The 23,043-nt window shown below is 41.2% G+C and overlaps 1 protein-coding gene across 1 annotated transcript in view; it reads right to left on the reverse strand.

Annotated features, from left to right (window-relative positions):
- The window catches only part of kcnh5b (potassium voltage-gated channel, subfamily H (eag-related), member 5b), a 105,440-nt gene that overhangs the window by 28,294 nt on the left and 54,103 nt on the right, over nt 1–23,043 (reverse strand). Inside the window, exons 9-11 of the mRNA XM_006632330.3 lie at nt 12,608–12,807; nt 8,827–9,079; nt 1,122–1,318 (exon numbers count right to left, since the gene is read on the reverse strand). Of these exons, the coding sequence (XP_006632393.1) occupies nt 1,122–1,318; nt 8,827–9,079; nt 12,608–12,807 (650 nt within the window). The remainder of the gene's footprint in view (nt 1–1,121; nt 1,319–8,826; nt 9,080–12,607; nt 12,808–23,043) is intronic.

Below are 23,043 nucleotides of genomic sequence, written 5' to 3' on the forward strand. Positions count from 1 at the left end.
GGCTTTAAGCGCACACTGTTTTATAAACACACAGGTGGAATACCACATTTAGAAAACCTCCCTAAATGTCATCTTGACAAATTCTTCAGCTGGGGCTTGTGAGGTGAAAGCATTTATCATGACTCATCTAGGTCTAATGGAAAATAATACTTTTCAGTTCGGTGTTTACTAAATGCTTGCCTAAAGTCTTCTGTCAAAATTAATCATTTATGGTGTTGGGTACAAAACGAAGATTTTGTACATGACTGGTTTAACATTGTGTATATATATACAGGGGCTTCAAGCAGGGACAGACCACAGGTTTAGTCCACTGTGCTAACAGTGACATGTGTCAGAATTATGGGAGGAAGTAAGACCCATGAAGTGTCCACGAACAGGAAGTGACCAGAGACCCCAGCAGCACTGTTTGCATCGTACAAGGTCAGGAGCCTGAATGAGACAGGCGCCCTGCTCTTTCTTCAGTTGTCATTAAAACTGCTCCTAGCGTGACAGTGCGTTCTGCTGAAAACACACAGAAGAAGATGTCCTTGTGCTTGACAGCATGAGAGCGCTGGTGGCGATGGAATATCTCGGAAATCAAAAAGCTCTTATGCGTTTTGCCAAAATTTGTTCAGATTTAATTGTTTGCTTCATTAGCTAAGTGAGCATTCCTGCTGCCTCTCACAGCAATCGATTACACAACAAAGGAAACTGAAGAGCCACTTTGTGAGCCATAGCTATACAATAATCTCGAATTAGCGTGCAAGGGATAGTTAAAGACTGTCTGGGAGTGTATGTAGAATACATTATGTCATGCACATGGGGGAACTGTCCAGAGGTAAAGCTTGTGCAATTCCTCCTACACAGCCATAGAAGTTGTTTAGTGTAAATCAGCCATTCAAATCAACATCCAATCTAGCAAACAATCTATGGTGATGTTGAAAAACATACAGGATGATGACACAGAGCTTTTATTTTCGGAGCAGAAAATGTTGGAGGTGTTAATACGCAGCGCAGAGGGTTTGTCAGTGTTGCAACACAAAACATAACACTGATGTAAAAAAATGTGATACCCACTATTGTCCTACTGGAACAGTGAACAGTGTGACCCCCCCCCGGGAGCAGGAGCCGGGAGGACTTACCCTCTTGCGGAGGTTGCAGGTGAGGATGAGATTGCGGGAGAAGGAGTTGGCGAAGGCGGTGTAGAACTCCAGCACCTTCAGCAGGGCCTCCCTCTTGATGATGTGCAGGTCGCAGTAGGTCAGCGCCCTCACGTTGGCACAGGCGTGGGCCAGGGTGGTCTCCTTCCAGAACACGTCACCGAAAACATCGCCCTTTCCTAGGTGGGGGTGAACAGGAGAATAGGCAGCGTCACCCATGACCACCCTCTGAGACAACATGGAAGACGAGCCCTGCTGTCTGAGGTCTGAGCAGTGGCAAATCTCATGTTGCCCCTGAACACTCTAGATTCACTTAACAATATGATCATTGTCAGCAACACTTTAACAGCTGAACAGGATTGATTAGCTTTTGATTCTTTTTTTAGTCTACTGTACAGTAGGTGGTGTTTTCAGCCCTGCTCCACTTCCTGGTGAATTGTCATATTTCTAATAATCTACATGCTGATCGGCTGACTGCTTTTATCAGAATATGTGTGCAAACACTGTGTGAGCGATCTATTTTTATTATAAATAGAGCACAGATTGGGCTGCAAAGTCCTGAAGTCAACAGATGTGACTCACTGTGAATCCAGTGTTGACCACCGTAAAAATCATGTGACATTTGTTGTGGTTACAAAAAGGTAATGGAGCTAAATAACCATTATTGTAGATGAATAGCTTGATCCATATCACATATCAAATAAATTGGTCTTTATAAACATTTAGGTTATTTAATGTTCATAAAGAAGGTCCATATTTCAGCTTTTCAGAAAATGACTTTCATGAGTGATTAGCCTATGCTGAAATAAATGTGTGCACTGAAATGAAAGGGAAATGTGCCGATTCTTGTTTTGCAATTAATGCATCATTAGAGACAGCCTTGCCTCCTTCTAAGTTTTATCTATTGGTTTAAAAAATGCTGAAGAAATGACGTGTGACAGTCTTCTGTGCACATGCTTCCTCCATAGCTGAGTCTCTCAATACTGAGTCTTGGGAATCTTAGACAAAAATATAATTTACAAAATATACAGTACAGCCCTGAGCACCAACAATTAACTCAATATCTTGATCTGTTTCCTGCTGTTAACACTTTATACTGTTATCAATTTATCTTAGGGTAAGGAGAAATCAAATTTGTTATTTAGCAAACCTTCACATTGCTAATAATTGTCAAAAATGGGATCACAACCACTCAAGGTACACCATACATGACCAGCCAAGGTGAAGTGCTGTAATAGCTAAGCTCAGAATACATTTAGTTGTATTTCTGGCCCTCCGACAATAATCACATTAAACAGCACATTATCTAAACTAGCTACCACTATTTTATTACTTAAGACTCTTATTTTCTCATTGTATATCACATATTCATACACACCTGTGACTCAGTTAAAAAGTAACAACTATACAGTATGAGACTATCAGGGAGAGAGACCCAAGTTTAAAATTCTGAATGCAAGTATTGCTACGCACTGATTCACCAGTCTGGTCCATGAGGCGGCTGTTGGTGTTGTACATGGTTATCTCAGTGTGTCCACAGACACTGCACAGGGCACGATGTGTCAGGACACACCAGTACCTCTCCTATGTTGTGCTAGCAGAAGGCATTGTTTGTGTCTTGGAAATGTACACTGATTTTTTTTTTTCATCTCATTGTTTTTGAGACTGACAATGTCCTGTAGCACTTTGCTGCATATATTTAAGAGCAAACAACTATTATTCAAACAGTACTGTGTACCTAGTGTATACAAGCTCCTTATAGCCTGTTCTTGTCATATGTCAGAAGCTGGGCCTGGACGGTACAGGGATGGGAGACTCCAAAGAAAACCAAAGGTGCTGCTGTAAGTGAGCTGGATAAACCAGTAGAGGGCGCACTTCCTTCTGGACCAACGACCAGTATACTGTAGCTACAGGGGACTATGCTGTAGGATTAGTTAGTCATGATACCACTGCACTACAGTATGTGGAACAGTGGGAGTATTAACAGTGGTGTCCTGACCAAATTCTACTCTGGGATTGGACAGTCTGGCCCTGCTGAAGTCGCCCCTTAATTTAACCGATGCAGAGATTTATTAGAATAATTTATTAGAATATTATTATTATTATTCTTATTATTATTATTTCTCACTGCTCTGCCTGATCAGCTTTGCAGTAGGCTGCTGGTGCAGAATGACTGCTGCACATCACCAGGTGGGCACTGCACTTCTGAGGGGAATGAAGTGAAGTGGGTCCCCCCTGTATGTGGGGGATCTTCTGGGATAAATGCAAGGAATTATTATTAATTATTATACAATAACATAATACTCTCTGACCTGCAGTTTGGTAAAGAATCATCTGGTTCTGCACATAAAGGTAGGAGTATAATAGTCTTGACTGAAAATCACTGTAATCATAAAAGAAATGGCATCTTAACCTTACTATTTTATTTCTTTTAAATGTGCCTTACTGGGAGACAAAACAAATGTTAATAGCTGTGACTCCACATACACAATAAGCAGAGCAAGAGAGAAAAATAAAAGTTATAAACACAAGTCATGTTCCTGTATCTCTTTCTGGATCTTATTCAAAGCCATTAATTTTGGAGCGATTACTACTGATCTGCCTCGTGTCAGCATTCTACAGAAATTACAAATCACCTAAATGAATCTCCAGCAGGGCAGATGAAGGCACAGTCAGCTTAACTTTTTCCAGGACATATATATATATTGATTCCTCCTTACAGAACTGGCATTTCCTTAATGATTTAAAAAAAAAAAACTTGGCTGTTCGAGGTTAACTTTCATGGTTAAAAGTGGTAGTTAAGAGAGTCTGCATTTATCTGTCTTAATTTCACACATATAGCTGTGTAATGTCAGCACTTCTGTGAATAAATCTGAAGGGACTGTTTCTTACACGTACTGTACATTTGTATCTGTTCTTATAAGTGATAGAAAGGAAAAACATGAGTGCTGACAGGAAGAAAGAAGATGTGCACAGGCCAAGATGAGTTTGGGATAGAGCTTGCCACAGCACCACTCTTCCATATTCTGATTTACAGTTCTCCTGTAAAATGGATCACTCTGAAATAGCTGATACAGTTTCAATTAGACTCCAAGCTATAATATAATGTGGCTTTTGCTGACTGCTGTAGAACCACAGACGGATTACATCTGGCATACCAGAAATAATTAATTTAATAGCTTTATATAGCTGTAGGTTCCAGACATCAAATCAAGAGAAAACTAAGGGCCTACTTAAAACCAGACCGAAACTGCTTATAACCTTACTGAGATGAGATCCCTCTACAGTATTCATAAGTAAAGAAGTACAGTCTTGCGTTAGAGAAAACTTTCCTCTCCTTTCAAGGGTTAATTTAAAAATGTACAAATGCAAATGAATGAGAACTCACAGAACTTGCGTTTCCTTCTCAATGACACATAATCACTGCTGAGTCATCAGGAAATAGCAGACATATCCATCGAATCTGCACCTCTGCCTCTGGCTCACTAATCCAAAACACAGCTGTCCTCTTTGCAGTTTGCAAAGTGCTGCAGGTTCATCTGCATCACTTGTGGGACGTGACTGAACCACAGAACTTGCAGGAGATGCGAGAAGTGATGTTCCAGTGTGAATAATGTAAGGTTTGATCTGGCCAGATTGGAAATTTAGTTTCAGCTCAGTACATGCTGAGGAAGAGAGACACCTTTTGTCTGGAATATTGGTCACTAATGTCCCATCACTGACAGCCATTTTCCAGCTACAATCATTGTCTGCCTGAACTTACTGCAATCATTAGCCCTGTGCTATTTGGAGATCTGAGAAGTAAAAACCTGGTCAAAAGGTCTATTGGATCAGTTCAATTTATCACGGATTTAACAAACCTATAAAGACAGGGACCCTCACAAAACAGCTGCAGGGAATCCAGATTTAAGTCCAAAATGAACAAGCAGTGTAAAAAATGCATTGTATAATGTACCGTATATTATGTTGGTTCTGAATACAGGGGAGCCTCTCTCCCCTAAACATGACATTTACAGTAAGTTACAGTAGATCGGAAGGGGAAGAAACCTTTTCGCCTGTCTGTGTTTATCCCTCTGAAGAGGCCTTTTTTAATGCATTTTAAAACTCTGTTGATTGTTGATCTATGCCGTGACTTCTTGCATCACTACAGTAGGATACAACACAAGAGCAAGATTCATCTACTATCGCCCACATACGATTGCCCAGCATAGCAAGAGCCATAAATCATACAGAAGTAAATCTAAAAGCAGTTCACTGTTAGCAATGTGCGTATGTGTTTCCTCACAACCAGGACATTCCATATCGACTCGTCCCTCACATTGAGTTCGGATAATTCTTCCAAGAGAGTCGGCCTCTGTTTAGACATGGTTTGTGTATTGATGCAGAGCCCTTAAATTACTTGTTTACTGTGGGACAGGACACACAAAGACATATATCTAACCCAAACCACAGTTTGGAATGGGAGATGGACAGGATCAATGAGATCGATGACAAGAGCTGCGGCTTTCCTCAAGGGCTCTGCACATGTCTGCTTTGATGTTTAAGTGTTTCTGAGGCCCCAGAAGTCTGCCTTCTCCAGAGGGGACAGCACATGTCCATAATGTGCATGATGTCACGAAGGAATTCCTTCTTACACAAAGTTTCCTTCATATATCCCATTTCCTTAAACCATGAATGCAATCGGTGTATAGGAGAAATAAAGGTTTTTTTTTAAGTGACAATTCTTGAAGTGTCCTGATAAACGCAAGAAGTGGATGATTTCATTTAAAACAAATCTACTCCCTTAGCATTTATTAAGCTGTAAAACCACATATTTAGATCAAACGATTTAAACAGATAAAACCACCAGCAAAAGCAGTGAACAACTTTTAGTGTAACTCGTTGGGAAAGAGAAACTTCAAACCAGTTTTCATCTCCAAGTTACGTGTGGAAAGAAGTGGCAGAATCAGTGCAGCCACAGTGGCCCTAATAAAACCCTATTTAAATCGCTTTACTGCCTCAATCTTCATATCCACCTTAAATTACAATGGCAATTGTAATTTAAAGATTAAATTAATCTTCTAATAGCGGATATCTCAGAGAAGAATCACTTTATGGACTGAGTTAGGATTAGGGTTCTCTAATTCTGCATATTTTTGCAATTTGGAGTTATGATGACTTATTTTTCATTCTCAGCACAGCAGTAATTGAAAGACGAGGGACATGTTCTTGGCATCTGCCTACGAGACCACAGAAACGTTTCAGGTCCCGGAAGAGTATCGCCCGTTACAGACTGCTGACAAATTATCAGTTTGCTTCATTAAGAAAGCCTGACTGCCATTGTTGTGGCAATTAAATGCTTTATCACACAGCAATCATGAAATGAGAGTACAAAATTATGAGCTGTTAATTAAAGACACCGAAGAAACAGTAACGTTAAAGGATCGTCTTACAAAAGAACTGATTTCTCTTCCAAAGCAGAGTTTATTAAATCAAAATATGATAAAGGAAATTTTTATTTATAAATACAAACCAGAAATTGAGTGGCTTATTGCCAGATAAAGGCGAATCAAATTCTTATTCTTAAAACAGCAGTCTGCAGGGTTAAAAAGTCCAGTACTTGACTACAGCAGCTTGAAAAACTGAGCTAGGGAAACGTTTAAGCATTTAGAGTAGCCTAAGCAAAAAAAGTGCTTACTTACAACCATCTTCAATATAGCCATTGAAAGCTTCGAATTGATATAATAACATTTTATTTAAAGAACTAACTGCGGAGGCATTCTCACACTTTAACATCTTGCAAACACCAACTAGATCCTTCTGCCTGTTCCACAGTTTTACCGAAACATTAAAGCTCTACTCGAGCTGTTTTGCTGCCATTGTTGGAGAGGGTATAAAAACGGCTGGGCGAGAGGTGATGTGGTCGGCTGCTTTTCAGCAGAGCCCTTGGACAGTCTGGGAGACTCACTCTGGGACCCTGATCCTTGGCAGTCGGCTGCCGCAGCTGTAACTGGGTAACCGTGTGTGAGACCACATCTTCCCACAGCTGCTGTACACAGGCCCTCCTGAGAACCATGGCCCCAGAAATGCATGCCTCGTATTCCGGCAGGGCAGTGGACGTGCATTCTGGTTTGCCTCCCGTAGAAGCAGCCCAGAAGGAAAGCAAGAGAAAAGGGAGGGTAGCAACATGGTAGCACAAGTCCCGTGATCAGAAGTGGATCTGCTTAGCAAAGCAGGAGCAGAACGAGCGTGGAGAATTGTTCAATCATCACATCAGTTTCCCTCACGGGATCAATAAAGTGGGGGTACTGGGGACCTGCAGTGCTGTCTGTGTGGAGTTTGTATGATCTCCCAGTGTTGTTGTGGGTTTTCTCTCACAGTCCAAAGACCTGCTGATAGGTTATTGGCTCTGGGGAAGACTGGCCTTGGGCTGAGTGTGTGTGTTTGCCCAACAATGGACTAGCGTCCTCTCCAGGGCGTACCCCGCCTTGCGCATGTTGCTTGCTGGGATGGAACAGGCAAGTTCCGGCTCCCCTACAACCCTGAATGGGATGAAGCAGCTAGAAAATGGATGGATAGATGAGCGGAAAGACATGTTAGTATTAATTTGCTATTCTGTTTTAAGAGTTCTGTTCATCTTGTTCCATGCAGACAACAACTCCCCTTCATTTTCTGGGATTTCCTGGCGAGTGCACAACGATTCTGGATTTAAGGTGCTTCTTAGAGCAGCAGCCCTGCTGTTCATCTCCAGTCTGTCAGCCCCCTAAGGCTCCTGGGGCCAAGATGACTGAATTAAACGATCGCACAATTAATCCCTCGGGTGCTGGCATCCACACAATTACTGCTAATGAGACTGCTGGGCCTCCCAGAGTATAGCAGGACATGTAATAGAATACATTAAATATTTTGATTTATGCCCAGGGTTTCTACAAAGTTCAATCGAATATGCCTTTATAAAGATTTAAATTGCAATTTGTTTTATTTTTTACATTATTGAGAAACGGTGGTATGGTGGCACTGTGGTTAGCATTACTGCCTTGCAGCACTGGGGCGATGGGTCCAAATCCACACCTGGGATGCTATCTGTGTGGAGTTTGTTTGCTTGTTTTTCCCATGTTTGTGTGTGTTTGCTCCGGGTGCTCCAATTTCCTCCCACAGTCCAAGAACATTTTGGTAGGTTAACTGGCTCCTGGTAAAATCAGCCCTGTTGGGAGTGTGTGCATGTTTTGTGTCTGTGTCTATTTGCCCTGCGATGGACTGGCATCCCATCCAGGGTGTATCCTGCCCTGCACCCATTACTTACTGACATTGGCTTCAGCTCCCCTGTGACCCTGACTTGAAAGCACTTAATGGATGGAGAGATGGATGGTATTCAACAATATTTATAGAAATGTACTGATACAGCAAATGAACAGTCGAAAGGGATTTGCAAGTTGGAAGAAACTAGCTTTTGATTAAAAATAAAAACTATCTTCTTGATATGTGTGATGACGACTTTTAACCTGTTACTGCAGACGAAGGAACTTCTTTCTGGAAGTTCGAGACCCTAGAACTTATAACTTTGCCTGAGAACTAAGGAAAAGGATTATTTTTGGGACAACGAGATTAATCTCAGTTTTGAGAGAACGGAGTGAAGATTTGAATTTCCGCTTTAATGCAGCAGACAAAATCAGGGGTGCCATAGGTTTGGAAGACTCCCGCCACTCACCCAGGATGGCGATGACCTCGTCGTCCTGGATGACTTCCAGGGAGCCCGACACCACGAAGCACAGCGTGTCCACACTCTCGCCAGCGTGGTAGATGAGGTCCCCAGGAGCGCAGTGGATGGTCTGGAACTCCACGGCCAGCGAGCGCAGACAGCCGTCGCTGGCCAGCCGGAAGGCAGGGTGCTCATTGAAGACCTTGCGGTTGAGGTGCACGCAGATGTCAGCCCGCATGTCCTTGGGGCAGATAGACAACACCTGGAGGGGAGAGGGGTAGGGGAATAGATCATTGCACACCAAGCTCCAGTGAGGAAACAGGCACTGCAGCAGCCAAACAAAACACTGTCAATACCATTCAAGTATCAGTGGTGTTGCTTCTTGAATGCAGGGGACTGCTGTAATGAAAGCGTTCTTTCCCTATGCAGACGACACAATCCGGGGATGAGTGAGGAAAACACGGGGAAAAAAGCATGCAGAGGTCAGGAATGAAAACAGGGGGCGTGTCCACAGTGCGCAGGTGTTCTGGGGGGTGAGTCCGGGGCAAACAATCCAAAACAGAGAGGAATGGGAAATCCAAGACGAGGCAAAAGTCCAAAGCTAGGCAGTCCATCCGAGACGAGGACAGACAGGATTAAAAACCGGAGCGGGATCCGGTGGAGGGTCTGGGGGAAGAAGGGGGGAACAGGACCAGGCGCTCACGATCCCGGACTCGCTTGGTACGGGAACCAATGCAGAGCCCGGAACAGAGTGAGCGTCTGGCTTAAGTAGGGAGGCAGGAACAGGGGGCAGGTGCACAAAATCAACACGGAAGTGAAAGGACCGGAGCGCCCTTAAGGGGGAGGGACTACAATCGTGACAACTGCTGCTTTGCAAGTTTATATGTACAAACATAATTTAGACTTTTAAAGGCAAATGTTGAATTTAATTCAATCGTTAAGTGTTTGGTTAAGGTGTAAACCAGAAGATCCTACAATCCCCCAGGATCAGGAAAAAGTAATTGACAGCCCCATTCATTTGAGCCATTTGAGTCTGCTTTTCATTTCACTGGGCTATTAGGCAGAGGTCTAAAGAGAACCCATTTGTTCTTCACGTATCTAGTACTTCCCTTTACATTTCAGCCCCAGGAAGTGTCCCAGGACGAGAGACCATACAGCACCAGATGTTTTAGTCAGAAACAGTGTCTCTGTCTTTGTTGATGTGACAGATGACAGCACAGCAATCTCCATTTGCAAGATGATTGCAAGGACCAGACAATTAAAATACCTTCACCTTGACAACTTTATTAAAACACACAAAACACAGGAGTGAAAAGGGATTTAGGTCACTTATTAATGCTTCCTTTATGAACTCTACAGAGCATACAACTCCACGGAAGCAAACAACACTAAACAACATCACAAAAGCAGCATCTTCTGAACCCTGAAAAGAAAATCGATACAAAAGGCAATTTCTTCCTACTTAGAAAACTTGCAAAATAATACGTAGGAATGTTGCCAGCACTTTTGTGATGCAGTTTTACATTTATGCGCTGCCATTCAAATTGGCGGCATGAAGGGATTTACTGTGTTTTTGTCATGGCAGTAAAGGGCTGTCAGAGTGGTGGAACAACAGTGACAAGCCCACGGGGCTGAGAACATAATTAAAGCACAGAACACGCCACCCAAACCTTTCTCCTTTCGGTAAATACATCCTGAGAAATAAAGACGTCTCTGTTTATGATAAAGCATAACAGCTCCTTCCAATCATAGATTGCAGAGATTGTTGAGCTGTTCGTCACTGTGAGATGCTGTGGGTTGAAGGGAAGTGAAACCAGGTGAAATCTACTCCTGAGTCCCACTGACAGGCACATCCAGCAAGGAGAAAGCCACCAGAGCTGGAGGTGCAGTGGGGATTAATCACACACTAGAGTTCAGGCAATGGACTTTAATGGACTCTCCCACCTCCACACACACTGCCATGTGCTGAGCTCCCTTAAGGAATCTTCTGTCTCCGTTTTTGCCTGCACATTCAGGCCACGTAACTACTGGCACCCCCGTCTCTGGCAAGTGGAATACACTTGCTTATTCTATTGCTTATAACTAGAATAGTGTTCTTTAAACCACGCTGATTTGATGCTAGAATCTAAGTTTGGTATATTCAACCTAAGATGTTGTAGTTAAAAGTTCTGAGCTAAACTAGAAAATGTGTGAATTTTGTGTTATTTCTACACCTACTGTATGTAGAAATGCAGAGAATAGTATTCACTACCTACAGTACATCTTAGATCAGTTAGATCAATAGAAATATGATATTATCATCAAATAAGTACAGGTTAAGAAACAAAATAAATGTTTTAAAATAAAGTGAATATCACTATTGGAGATATACTTTCACAGAAATTGTACTGGCACTTTTTTTCATTTTCAAACAGCTTTACTGCCTAAAGCTATTTTTGGCACAGCTCGTCTTTTTTCCCCTAATGTTCCAAATTATTTGTGCAAACAAGCAGTCCTTTCTGCAGAAATTAAGTACATTAAAAAAAAAATCCTCCTAAGAGATAATTCCTGCCAGGAGTTTGAATATAAAAAGAAAGTCCCCGGCACAGTAATTTCTTTAAATTATAAACTCTACATTAAACGTCGCTACTGAAAGCAGGTTAATGCTTTTCTCTTTTCACATGCAAATCGAGAACATTACAGCCGCCACACATTACAGATTTCTGTGGAGTTTTCACATTTTCACCCTCCTCTCACAGCTTCGACATAATTATTCTGAAATCTTTTATCACCTCACAGGAGCAATCAAGGAAACCGCTGTGACGCTGTGCTTGAAACCCATAAACTGAACCCTACGTTCTGAAGGCCCCAGAAGCTTCCTACCCCCAAGTCTCTCTTCAATCACTATTACGTTTAGGTTCATGAATTCATTTTGAGTTTTAATTGTTTTTCTTTACATCTCAGCTGGAGTGGATTAGCTATGCAGTGTTGCTTGATTGATGGATTATAGATTCATAATGCACTAGAGAAACAACAGAAGTACAGAGCTCCACACATCTTCTGCCATGGGCTTAATGAATACGGGTGTAATTAAAACTCTACTGGATTACTTAAAGAAAGCTAAACATCTCTGCACCTTTTTAAAGAATTGTGTGTGTGTTTTTTTAAGTATTGGGTTTTGAAAAATATCCAATAAAACTGCTCTGTTCCAAAGTCTGTCCAATGGGTTTGTTAAATCACAGTGGAATACGACTAAATGCTATTAGAAATGTCAAATAATGTGTGCTAATCTATTACAGGACATGGTCCTAACATTTCCTTTCGTTGTTCAACATAACTCACAAAGGACAAGGGATCTATCAATGAAAATAATCAAGAGGAATTTACTGACACGGCAATTTTCCCCCTCTGCAAATAAAGCTCTGCAAATACCTTCCTACCACCACAGAGCAGGACTCCCAGTCATTACCGAAGAAAGAGCTGATGCTCACAAATTCAACTGGTTTACTGATGTCCAAAACATACATTTACAGCTTTGTATATTGGTCACTGTGTCTAAAGGGAGAGAAAGCCGTTAAAAATGTAATATAAATGCAGTTACTACTGGACGCTAGGTGGTGATGAAATTGCCTGTCATTGCCAATATATGTCCAATCACACTAGATCTGTCAGCTTCATTTTTTTAACCCAGTTAGAAAGAAACTGGGTTAAGTCTGAGAGCTCTTAATGCACCTCTGAGACTGGCACAGGCTGGCACAGACTCTGCAGGGTGTAGGTCTGGACTGCGAGGGATCGTCAGCGCTGCACACACCTTCTCCGTGTCGATGCCTTTCGACATGGACCAGGTGGACACGATGTAATCCATGACGCGCTCGCTGAGGCCCTTGGGCACCTGGTACAGCTTGAGGAAGTCCCGCACGTTGTTGAGCATCTCGTGGTACCGGTTGGTGTTGGCGTACATCTGCTGGAAGATGGTGGTGACATTCCCAAAAATTGTTGCATACAAGAGAGCTAAAATAAACCAAAAAGAAGCAAGAATAAGCATATTACTGGGCCCACTGGGATATGTGTTGAACGGAGTGTTTTAGGGAATAGAGACTATACAATAGGAAATGGCTACGGCAGTTAATAATCAATAAACTACCAGTTAACCCACAAATACATAAACGCCAGTTTATGGCACCCCAGTGTTCAAATCTCTACTAATTTAGATCCAGTCTGAGTTTCTTATACAAATGAGAAAGTTCAAGGGCAAGCCTAATTGGCTCATAGCCCAGTGCATTCTGGGGGTATGTAGTCTCTTGCGAAGAGCAGTAAATTCTGCACTCCATTTAAATTCTAGAATCTAGGTTAAAGAACCTGAAATGACTTGGCTCCACTGTGTGAATAATGCTCAGACTACAAAGCAGAACAGATTATTGAATCTTCACACTGTATTTTAGGTATTAGGAAAATACAAATGATAAAACATGCAGACATGAGCTTTTTAACAAATTCACATATGAGGCGAGGTTTATTTGACAACCGCTGTAAACCAGGTTCAAAAATAGCTGAGTCTATTTATCTGTTTACAGAATATAACATGGCAATTTAGAGGATTTGGGATGCTTTCACTTACTTCCACTTTTATTTTTTAAATCTGTGCAGTTTATTCGCTGCTCCTGTTTTAGTGTATACTGCAAAAAAGGCGGAAAACTGGGTGAGTTTATTCTCAACCTTTCCAACACTGTTTTACTGACAGATATAGACACAGCTCCCCCGTGCAACGTTGCCATAGGAACGTGACCAAAAATAGTTCTTAAAATAATTCAGTCATTTTCTTACAGGGAAGAGGAACAATCTGAGAAACAGCTTTAGGAGGCAGCTTTGGCACACCAGCAGGACCTTAAACCACTGAACATGATGCAAGCAATTAACTGTTTTGGGGAATTAATGTCATGCTGAGCTCATTAGAGCTTGGCAAAGGGAGTGGGCAAAATTTGCTTAGATTTTGTTTTTCAGGGAGGAGGGGTTATCATGAGAAAAAAAAGTAATCTATTCCCAGCTACTCCCTCTCAAGTTACTACTAATCTTCAGGCACTCTGTCTTTTGCTGGCAGGTCTAACTGCAGCCAAAACACATCTCTCCGACCGAGCTGGAAGGAGAAAGGAGAGTCAGAGAACTCCTAGCCTGCGCTTGGTTGCACTTGTCGCAGTCATTGTTCTCATGGAAAGAAGTGATTAGGTCACATTTCACTAGTGCAAGAACTGATGGTGCAGCAGACAAAACCTGCTTAATTAGGGCCCCTTTTTCCTTCTTCTCTAAGCCTATGGGCTCCTGTTTTCTTTGCAAGTGCCTTTGTATCTGCTGTCTGTATCTGTTTTCTTCCTGAAGCACTAATACAAAATGTGTCCAAAAAGCCATCTTGAGCATTTCTTTCTATTTTCTTTGTAACCATCTGATTGCATCACCCTGTCCTCCAGCCTGCTGTCGGTGCAGTGGGCTGTACAGGGTATTCAGCAGAGAGAGACTGAGAGCTGGCACCAGGCTTTGACGTGGGTCATCAGAGCCAATGTACAGCACCGCTGGGTTAAGCCAGTCTAGGATTGCCACAGCCAACTGTATAACAAATAATGGCTCAGCTTGTGCAAGTCGGATCACTTTCATTTTTTTAAACATGCACTCGATGAGAACAATTATCTACAGCACATTGTGACAACTAGTCTCACACTTGCACTTAAAAATATAATTATGATACACTAATACTGCTTATTCCTGGTAGCAAAGCAAAACCTAGTATAGGTGGGTACAAGGTGGGACTATACCATGGATGGGAAGCCAGTCCATTGCAGAGCAGACTGGGACACACTGACTCATTCAAGCACAGCAGAGAGGTGCTGATTGGCCTTCCCAGCATGGCTGGGAAGTGGGACGAAACTGGAATACCGAGAGAGAAGCCGCACAGATCCAGGGAGAACATGCAAACTTCACACATAAGACCTCCTTTGCCCTCATCACACCCTAGACCTAGAGCTGTGAGGCAGCTGACTTCCTGGTGAGGCAATGTGCTTCTGTAGCCGCAACAGGCTGCATAGGACTACGGTCAGAACCCTGCACAACGAATATGGCATTCAATAGCAGAGCTTTGTTATTCTGCCAGATGAGGGTTGTTAAATCCTGGTCCTCATGTTGGCACTACAGACTCAGTGCCATGACATCACAGTTTGACCCCTTACAAGTCACACATGCTGAAAGTACAGTATGTACATAAGTCCACAGTAAGTGCTGGAGTTTTAAGCTTTAAACCTAATTTTGATTGAATCTGCTTACATAACATTGTTAAATTATATTAAATTAAAATTAAAATTAAATTATAATTGATTTAGTTTAGTTTGTGGTATTTTCACTAGAACCTGCAGCTTGTAAGATCTGAAACGCATTGAACTACTATGGAATGGGATTCTTAATTCCATTCCTGTTGAGTTGGACAATGGGGCCAGAGGAGAGGGTGTCCTGCCCAGATCAGCTGTCACAAGCTCACCCTGCCTGTCTGACAACAGCAGAGAGGACAGAGAGTGCAAGGCAGATTCACAGATTCCTCATGCAATGTTATTGCAGGCATTCTCACTTACAGGCACTTTAATTGGCAGTACTACTTTGATGACTGACCCTGGATAGTCAGCTGAGGAGCCCATGCTTCAGAGCTGAGCTCACTTCATTAATTACCCATCCGAGCAGAAGGCATGCACAAGTGCTCCATCACGAAATTAGTAATCACTGCAAAATGGCCACCTGACAATGCACCAACTTCAGCAGAAAACTCGTTACTGCTTTTAAATGCCATTGCAATTTAATGTGGATTTTAGGTTGGTGGCAAGTGTAATTGAAAGGTCACAGATTTTCAAAGTGTGAAAGTTATTTCTAAGAATGGCTATTTAACAATTGATCTGATAGGTGAAAAGAAATGCACATTTTAGTCACACTTCTCTAAGATACTTTAAAGTCCCTCTTTCAAAATGATTTATTGATTTATAAATCCTAATCTAATTACCAATTTAATGCCACATATATGCACATATCAAATTGTATATACTGTAATTATTCATTTAATGCATGCATAATATGAGATGAAACAAATTGATCTATACTGTACATGTTGCTGTCTTCGTTGCTGATGACAGACTGTATAAACATATACAGTAGATCACTTTTTGTGGTATGCTTATATTTTCTTTTTAATTATCTCTTAAAATAGAATAATCACCTGGTTTTATAACACAATTATTTGTGATCCTCTAAAAACATCCCCGTAAGTAAATGTCCACTTCTAAAGCTGGTTTGTTTGGTCTTCAATGAGGTTTGTTTAGTGAATAATAATTAAGATCCATAAGAGGTAACGGGTTTATTCCCTGCTGAAAAGAAAAGAAAGGAAACACAATGTTTCGGCTATGGAGCCTTCTTCAGGCAATCTTCTACTGTATGCACTATAATGCGATTGTGAATTTCTCTATATTCAAACCATTCCCGCATGGGAATATAATTAAGCTACAATACAAGTCTTGCAGTCCCTGTAAGTGTCTCCTTATTATTGCTGAAGCAATAAAGAATAAGGATGATGTAACCCTAACTGTGACCTTATTTCTTAACAAGTAATCAACATTTTCCTGAGAACAATCTCATTAATATAGATCTTGAGAGAGAGATACCACAATTGCTTATTTCAGTGGTGACAAGGCACAACAGTCTATGTTTTGTTGTTGAATAATTATGCATTTATTTTTTTATGTAAACTATTTTAGAGACCTGTACTTGGTTTTATATTTGTTGGTCTAATTTACCACTCAATAGCAAGAATTTGCATAATGGTTCCAATGTTACCAAAAGTTATAGAAAAATGTACAGTACATGATGGAAATTACGGTAAGAATATATCCATCTAGTCCAATACCTGTAAAATTACAACTATGGACAGTCTTTCTAAGTGAATAAGTTAAATATTTTCACTTCTTCTCAGACTTACATATTGAACTATATAGGCACTTTTTGAACACTTACTACCTACTAATACTCCATTTGTATTTGGTCTTTGAGAATATGTCAGAGTATTAGAGTCATGGCAGAAGCAAGTGAGACTTGCACATAACCTGCTGTACTTTCACAAATCATCTGGGAGGTCTGGAGAATCGAACCCCTACCTATGCATACCTGTACTAAGTAAGTATCTGCATGATCAGGAGGGGTTTTTGAGTGCAACGTGTGTGTAATCAATGTCTCCATAGCCAGATACAGCATAAAACTGGCTTCTGCCATGTTGATGCTACTGCTGATTTGTGAGACCCTGATCTGAGGAAGGTGAAGCCTTTTCATGAAGCTAATCAGCTGCAAGGTGATGCCTACAGAGGGTCCTGTCTGGTCACTTGTGACTTTTAGAAACAACGCAGGAGCACAGAAGGCCAGCTTCACGTCTGGCAGTATCCTACAACCCCTGATCTGCAGGAGTGCAAAGATCTTCCTGCAGAGCTTCTGCACGGTTGACTGTAGCTGCCCCACCCAGGTGCAACTGCACTTCCCTGAAACACTACTTTTTTGTTTTTCCCTTAAACCAGTTCCCCCAGCGCTGTTTCACTACTGGTTATGTGCCTGCTAACTATTAAAAGACACTATTTTTCAGCCAGAAATAGATTTCCATAAAATTTTCATTAACAATTATCATTGTTAATTATCAGAATTATCATTAACACCAATTTCCTTTCAAATTCCCATTCAGGCACATATCTCTGAATGTTAATGCATTTGTTAAGGAACACACATTTGGAAATCAAATTAGCACAATTTCTCATTAACAAAAAACACTTAGCAATCTTTTGAAAAACGTTTGATAAATAACAATTTGCTAATGAACATTATTAAATATTATTATTATTATTATTATTTCAGGTGGGTAGCTGCGTCAGCATGCTTTGGCTGCAAAGGTACTGTACAAGTAATAGGTTTAATCCAAGAAAACAGATCTTCAGAAGAAGGATTCACGTCCGAAACGTGTTTTCTTTCTTCCCTGTTCAGCATGGAATAAACCTATTTATTATTAATTATTATTATTATTATTATTATTGATAATCCCCCCCGAGGAGTCATCCTGACACCAGAATCCTTCATGAAACTATGTTACATATCTAGTATCACAGATCAATGTCAACATGTTGCTGGCGTCCTGCGTCTGCATTATCATACAGCAATCCATGAAGACGTTAGCACTGGCCCAGATGAAAGATTAGATTTTTCGGCTTCCACCAAAGCACAGAGCAGCTGCATTAAGTGGAAAAACTTTTCATCAGCAGAATCGGCATGCCACAGGATTTAGAAGAGTGCATCTATTTTTTATTAGATGGTATTGTGGAGTTTGCCTATTGTTATACTGTATAAACCACTTTATTTTCACATGGGCACCGAGGCGACAAGATGCTTTAGAAAAATCTAAAATTCTGCTTAGCTTGCACTTCCAGGTAAAATCAAAATCCCACCTTTTCCTTAATTATTTCAACACGGTGTGTGAGATTCTCAGAGTTCTGAACAATTTTTAGATGTATTTACAGACCCTCTATTGACAGGCCACAGGGGCCCACAGGCCTAATTTATGGCTTGCTCCTATTTACCCACATGATTGTGCTGAGAGACTGGGAGTCAGAGCTACTCTATTGAGTTCATATATACAGTTAACCAAACAGCTTCTCTTTTAAGCAAACAAGGCCAGTATTTTCAAGTCTTTACCTGGGAACCTTGGCTGTGTGAAGGGAGGCCAGCTCCTCTTGCACCTGAAGGGCCATGTCTCTCTCATGGCGTCTCACTGTATTCACTGCCAATGCTTTTTATATGTTTTTATACTGGACACAAGTATTTCAGTTTGGATCATTTACTTTTTCACCTCTGTCTTTGTCCAGGTGTAACTGGAAATGTGCTTGGAAGTCCTTGCACAGAGCAGACTCTGCTCCAGGGTATAACAGACTCATACGCAGGTCTGAAGGTGGGTTTTGGGAGCTGCCTCAAGACAAGGCCAAGTTGCACTTGGACAGAAAGGGAGCTGCTAGGAAACCAAGCAACGCAGCAGCCAGAATCACGATGAATGCATTGCATTCAAAGCACGAAATTCTTAAGACTTTTAGCTCATTACTGCTGGCAGGACCATTTGGGAATACACAGCATGTCCCCCTTGGTCAGGTAACACCGCCAAAATAACTTATCGATTTTGAAGTCAATCGTGACAGGAAGGTGAGTATTGATTTGGTCCTTGTCCCCACGGAAAGGAGATGAATTTTCAGAGAAGCCAAAACACACTTATTATATGAATATGCAAAGCTGAAATGAATGATTCATGGAGAGAGCGATTCTGCTGTTTTTCTGAATTTTGCATTCAGAGTGTAACCCAGATGGGAATGCTCGTCTCTGTTATGCAAATCTGAAGCTGTCTTCTTCCTCGATTAATGAAATCAAAGTTCCTCAGGTTTTCACTCATGTCCAGTCTTCCTTTCGCATTGTGAAGGTGCCGTACTTGATCGAAGTGAAACCCCCCACTGTTTTACAGCTACAGATCTAGATGACAAGACGCCACTGAAGCAAGTGTTTGATACACATACACTATTTCACACACCAATTAGAGACTTGTTTTGAAGCCAATAGCAGTGGAGTGACACCAGTACATTCCTGTCTCTCACTTTAACTACACTCCTTCGGTAGAGATCAGAGAACAATGCTCACTATTTAGCCATCAAGTCGTGACCTCACAATCATTGCACAGATCCTAACTCCATTAAACATGATTTTCGAAAAAAACAATACATGAAAGCCCTTTTTTTGTTGGACCCCTGGAATTGAAATTCTGGGAGTTATTTAGCAGCTCTGTCTATTTGCATAATTGAAGTAGTATCTAAATTGCAAGACAATGCTCCTGATGGTGGCTCCTAATGATGTTTTTAATTGTCTTCCTGCGAAAATGAAATTACTGTGGAGGAGCAGAAATGTGTCCCATAAAGATACCCAGAAGGACAAGACTTTCAGCAGCTGTCCTCGTGAAGGGGCTGTGCAGGGCTAATCACATTTCACAGAAAGCTCATCTTTGCAACTTTTGTGTACTTTAAGATGTGTGTGTGTGTTGGGGAGGGTATTAGGAGATGGTTCTTTCATCTTGTTTTAAAAATGAATACCATATTGGACTTCCATGTATAACGGGAAAGATAGGGCATGTAGTAACCGTCTGGGGTGTGCCTTGTAGTTTGTGAGGAATGAGAAAGAGGGGAATCAGAGGCAGAGAGAGGGGCAAAGCAAGTCCCTGAATCTTCTGCCATCTAAGTCAGAGTGTTTACTACAATTGCTGACTCAAGATCATTCCTGGTTTCTTTAATATTTATCACACTTTGGTTGAAGGCAGTAAACACACCTTACAAAAAATGATCAGAGCCACATTCCCTTCTCCGTGTGCATCACTCCTTCTTTCCTGATAAGTTCAATTAAGAAGTGCAGCTTTTCTTTTCCTCTTAATTCTTCTGAGACGGCACATGGATTAATACAGTGCTTGGGCTGGCTTAGTTTTCCCTTGCACGAAAATGATTTTCGTCTTTTGCTTTGAATTACGCTAAAAAGAGCCCCCTTTCCCGCTCAACAACCTTGATTAGTGCCAGGTGCCCGAGAGAGATCGGCTACAGATCCTAATGATTTCCGTAGTTGAAAGCAAGCAGCAGCTAGTGCACTGCAGTTTTCTTTGCCACCCACAAGAGAGCTGGTGGGATGTCCCACCTATAAAAACCCAGCCCCCAGATGCATCAGTACATCAGCTCATTGAAGTCTCGCTGCAGGACAGCCAGTCTGGGGAAGGAAGAGATCAGCAGGATTTGTGGAGGTGTTTATGGATCAAGATAATTAAATCACTGGTAGCAGGGGTGGTAGAGGGCTGCCATGTGAAAAGTGTGCACTAATGCATTTTATCTGCTTCACACTAATAGGTTTTATGTTGCACAGAACCAAACAAATTGATTTGCACCGGGACTAAATTACCACTAGGCAAATAATGGAAATTATTAAAATAATAAAACCGACCTCTAATCTATTCTTTTTTTCAGTCAGAAAATCATAAAGGACAGAAGACGTCTACAGGACATTTGAAAAAACAGCATTGCTCTTTTAAGTTTTATAGAGTTTATGTTATATACAGGTGCATGGCAAAAGCACAATGGCCTGTATATTACACCAGTAGATCATTGGACACAGACAGTAGCGTCATATCTTTGGAAAAAAATAAACAGAGCTCACATAATTCCGTAAAACTTCCATCTGCTCCATATATGATGTTAAGATTGAGTTAAAATTGCCAAAATGAGTTAATTTGGACTTAATACAAAAAGCCACTCAGAAAGATACGATTTTAAGAACAATGAATTATATGACCCCACACTGCTGAGTCTAGCAAGGGCGTCTAGCTCCTGACTAGAAGGTCTCAGGTTCAACCCCTGGTAGGGGCAAGTGATTTAGATCATTCTAATTCCTTCCAGATGGCTCCCAGGTCCACTCAGCCTGCTTTCCAAATGAGTACCGGGGGTTAATCCTGGGGGTTATAGGCAGGCCGGAGCGTGATGCTGACCACATCACCTCCACCTCCAGTGTCGGATGGTCAAGATAAATGGTGGCCTTGCCACCCATTCCCCATGGGCCTTTATGGCCTGAAAAGGGACCTACTGTACCTACCACTTGAGTAATGAAGTTTGCCTCTTTGCTACTGGTATGAATTAAGGCTACTTGTCTGTGAGGGAAGTTGTCCAGTGAATTGGATATTGTACTTCAACAACCAGCAGAATAGTCCAAAGAAAACCAAGAAACGTGCTCTGTGATTGACAGGCCATGATGGGCAGAAGACGGTCACCACATCAACCCAGGACCATCACATCTGTCTGATCCATCTGCCCATCTGCATAATCCTTTCCAGACTACATCGGTTACAACATGATTTCAGGAAGAAATAACCCACACCTCAGTAGAATGACTATAGCTCGTCATCTGCATGAAACAATCAGAGGCCATTCAGGGGGAACAAAATCACTCTTATTCACTGATAAGTACTGTTGTGCTCTTCACAGGTCAGGAGCAAAGCAATGTTTGTGTAGAAGTTGTGGTGAATGTCATACTAACTGTGGTGCTCTTTAGGTCAGTTGGTCAGCTGATGGAAGTGTGGTGATGTGGAGAGGAATCTTCTTTTACACAAGAACACCTTTGGTGCAGATGGCTAGAAACTTTAATACTTTAATACTTAGTGATATATTGACTAAACCTTTGAATCAAGTGTCAATTTTCCAACAAGACAAAACCAGAAGGCATATTAATACATTTGTACTAATTTAAAATGGGTTTCTTACATTAAAAAAAAAATTCATCAGATAAAATGAATGCATGAGCTTATCAAACACAAGTGAGCGACGATACTAGTCTGACCAAAGACTGATCTGATCCAGAAAGCCAGTTTGAGCTGTCCTGCTTATGCCTAAGAGCAGATATTAGCCCTCTATAAGCAAGTCTAACCCCTCTCCTAACAATCAGACACAAGGTGAACTTGTACATCTATTTCAACCCCCCCCTCCCCCTTGCACAGCTAAACAAAATGGTCTTGCATGACTTTGACAAATAAAAAAAAACTTTGTAATAGTTTGTTTTTTTTCTGCAATATTGATTTTTTTCTGAACTGTAGCAAAAAAGGTTTCCAAATGTTTGTGCACCTCTATATTTCAACAGGATGAAAATAATACCATATAACATTAAATGATTAGAACAATCTGATGATGTACATCATCAGAGAAAATATGATTAGAGACCCCCAGAACATGCTTACTAAGCTTCTTTTTCCAGTCTTAAGATTGCACCTCTTATTCAAAATGTCTGCCATCAGGAATGAGGTTGAAAAAATGTTCAGATAGAAGAGGCTTTTATGCCTTTTTACAAAAGCAACTATGTATTAAATCTCTCCCTTTGACAGCCCCTGACATTTTTCACCATACTTACTCACAAGACTGAAGACATATTGCATACCAAGGCTCTTTTTTCCTCCTTTTCTCACATATAATAGATACTGTACAACTGTAGTGATATGCTAATTTGTTAAACAATGTAAAGGCTGCTGTAATTACTGGGGCTTTGGAAGATTAAATCTTAATGCCTCTCACTAAGCCCTGTGCTTAGGTAGCTCTTTGTTGCAAATGCATGAACCTGAATTTCAATCATATATAAATTAAT

The sequence above is a fragment of the Lepisosteus oculatus genome, chromosome 8 (genome assembly GCF_040954835.1).
Source record: "Lepisosteus oculatus isolate fLepOcu1 chromosome 8, fLepOcu1.hap2, whole genome shotgun sequence".
Lineage (NCBI taxonomy): Eukaryota > Metazoa > Chordata > Actinopteri > Semionotiformes > Lepisosteidae > Lepisosteus > Lepisosteus oculatus.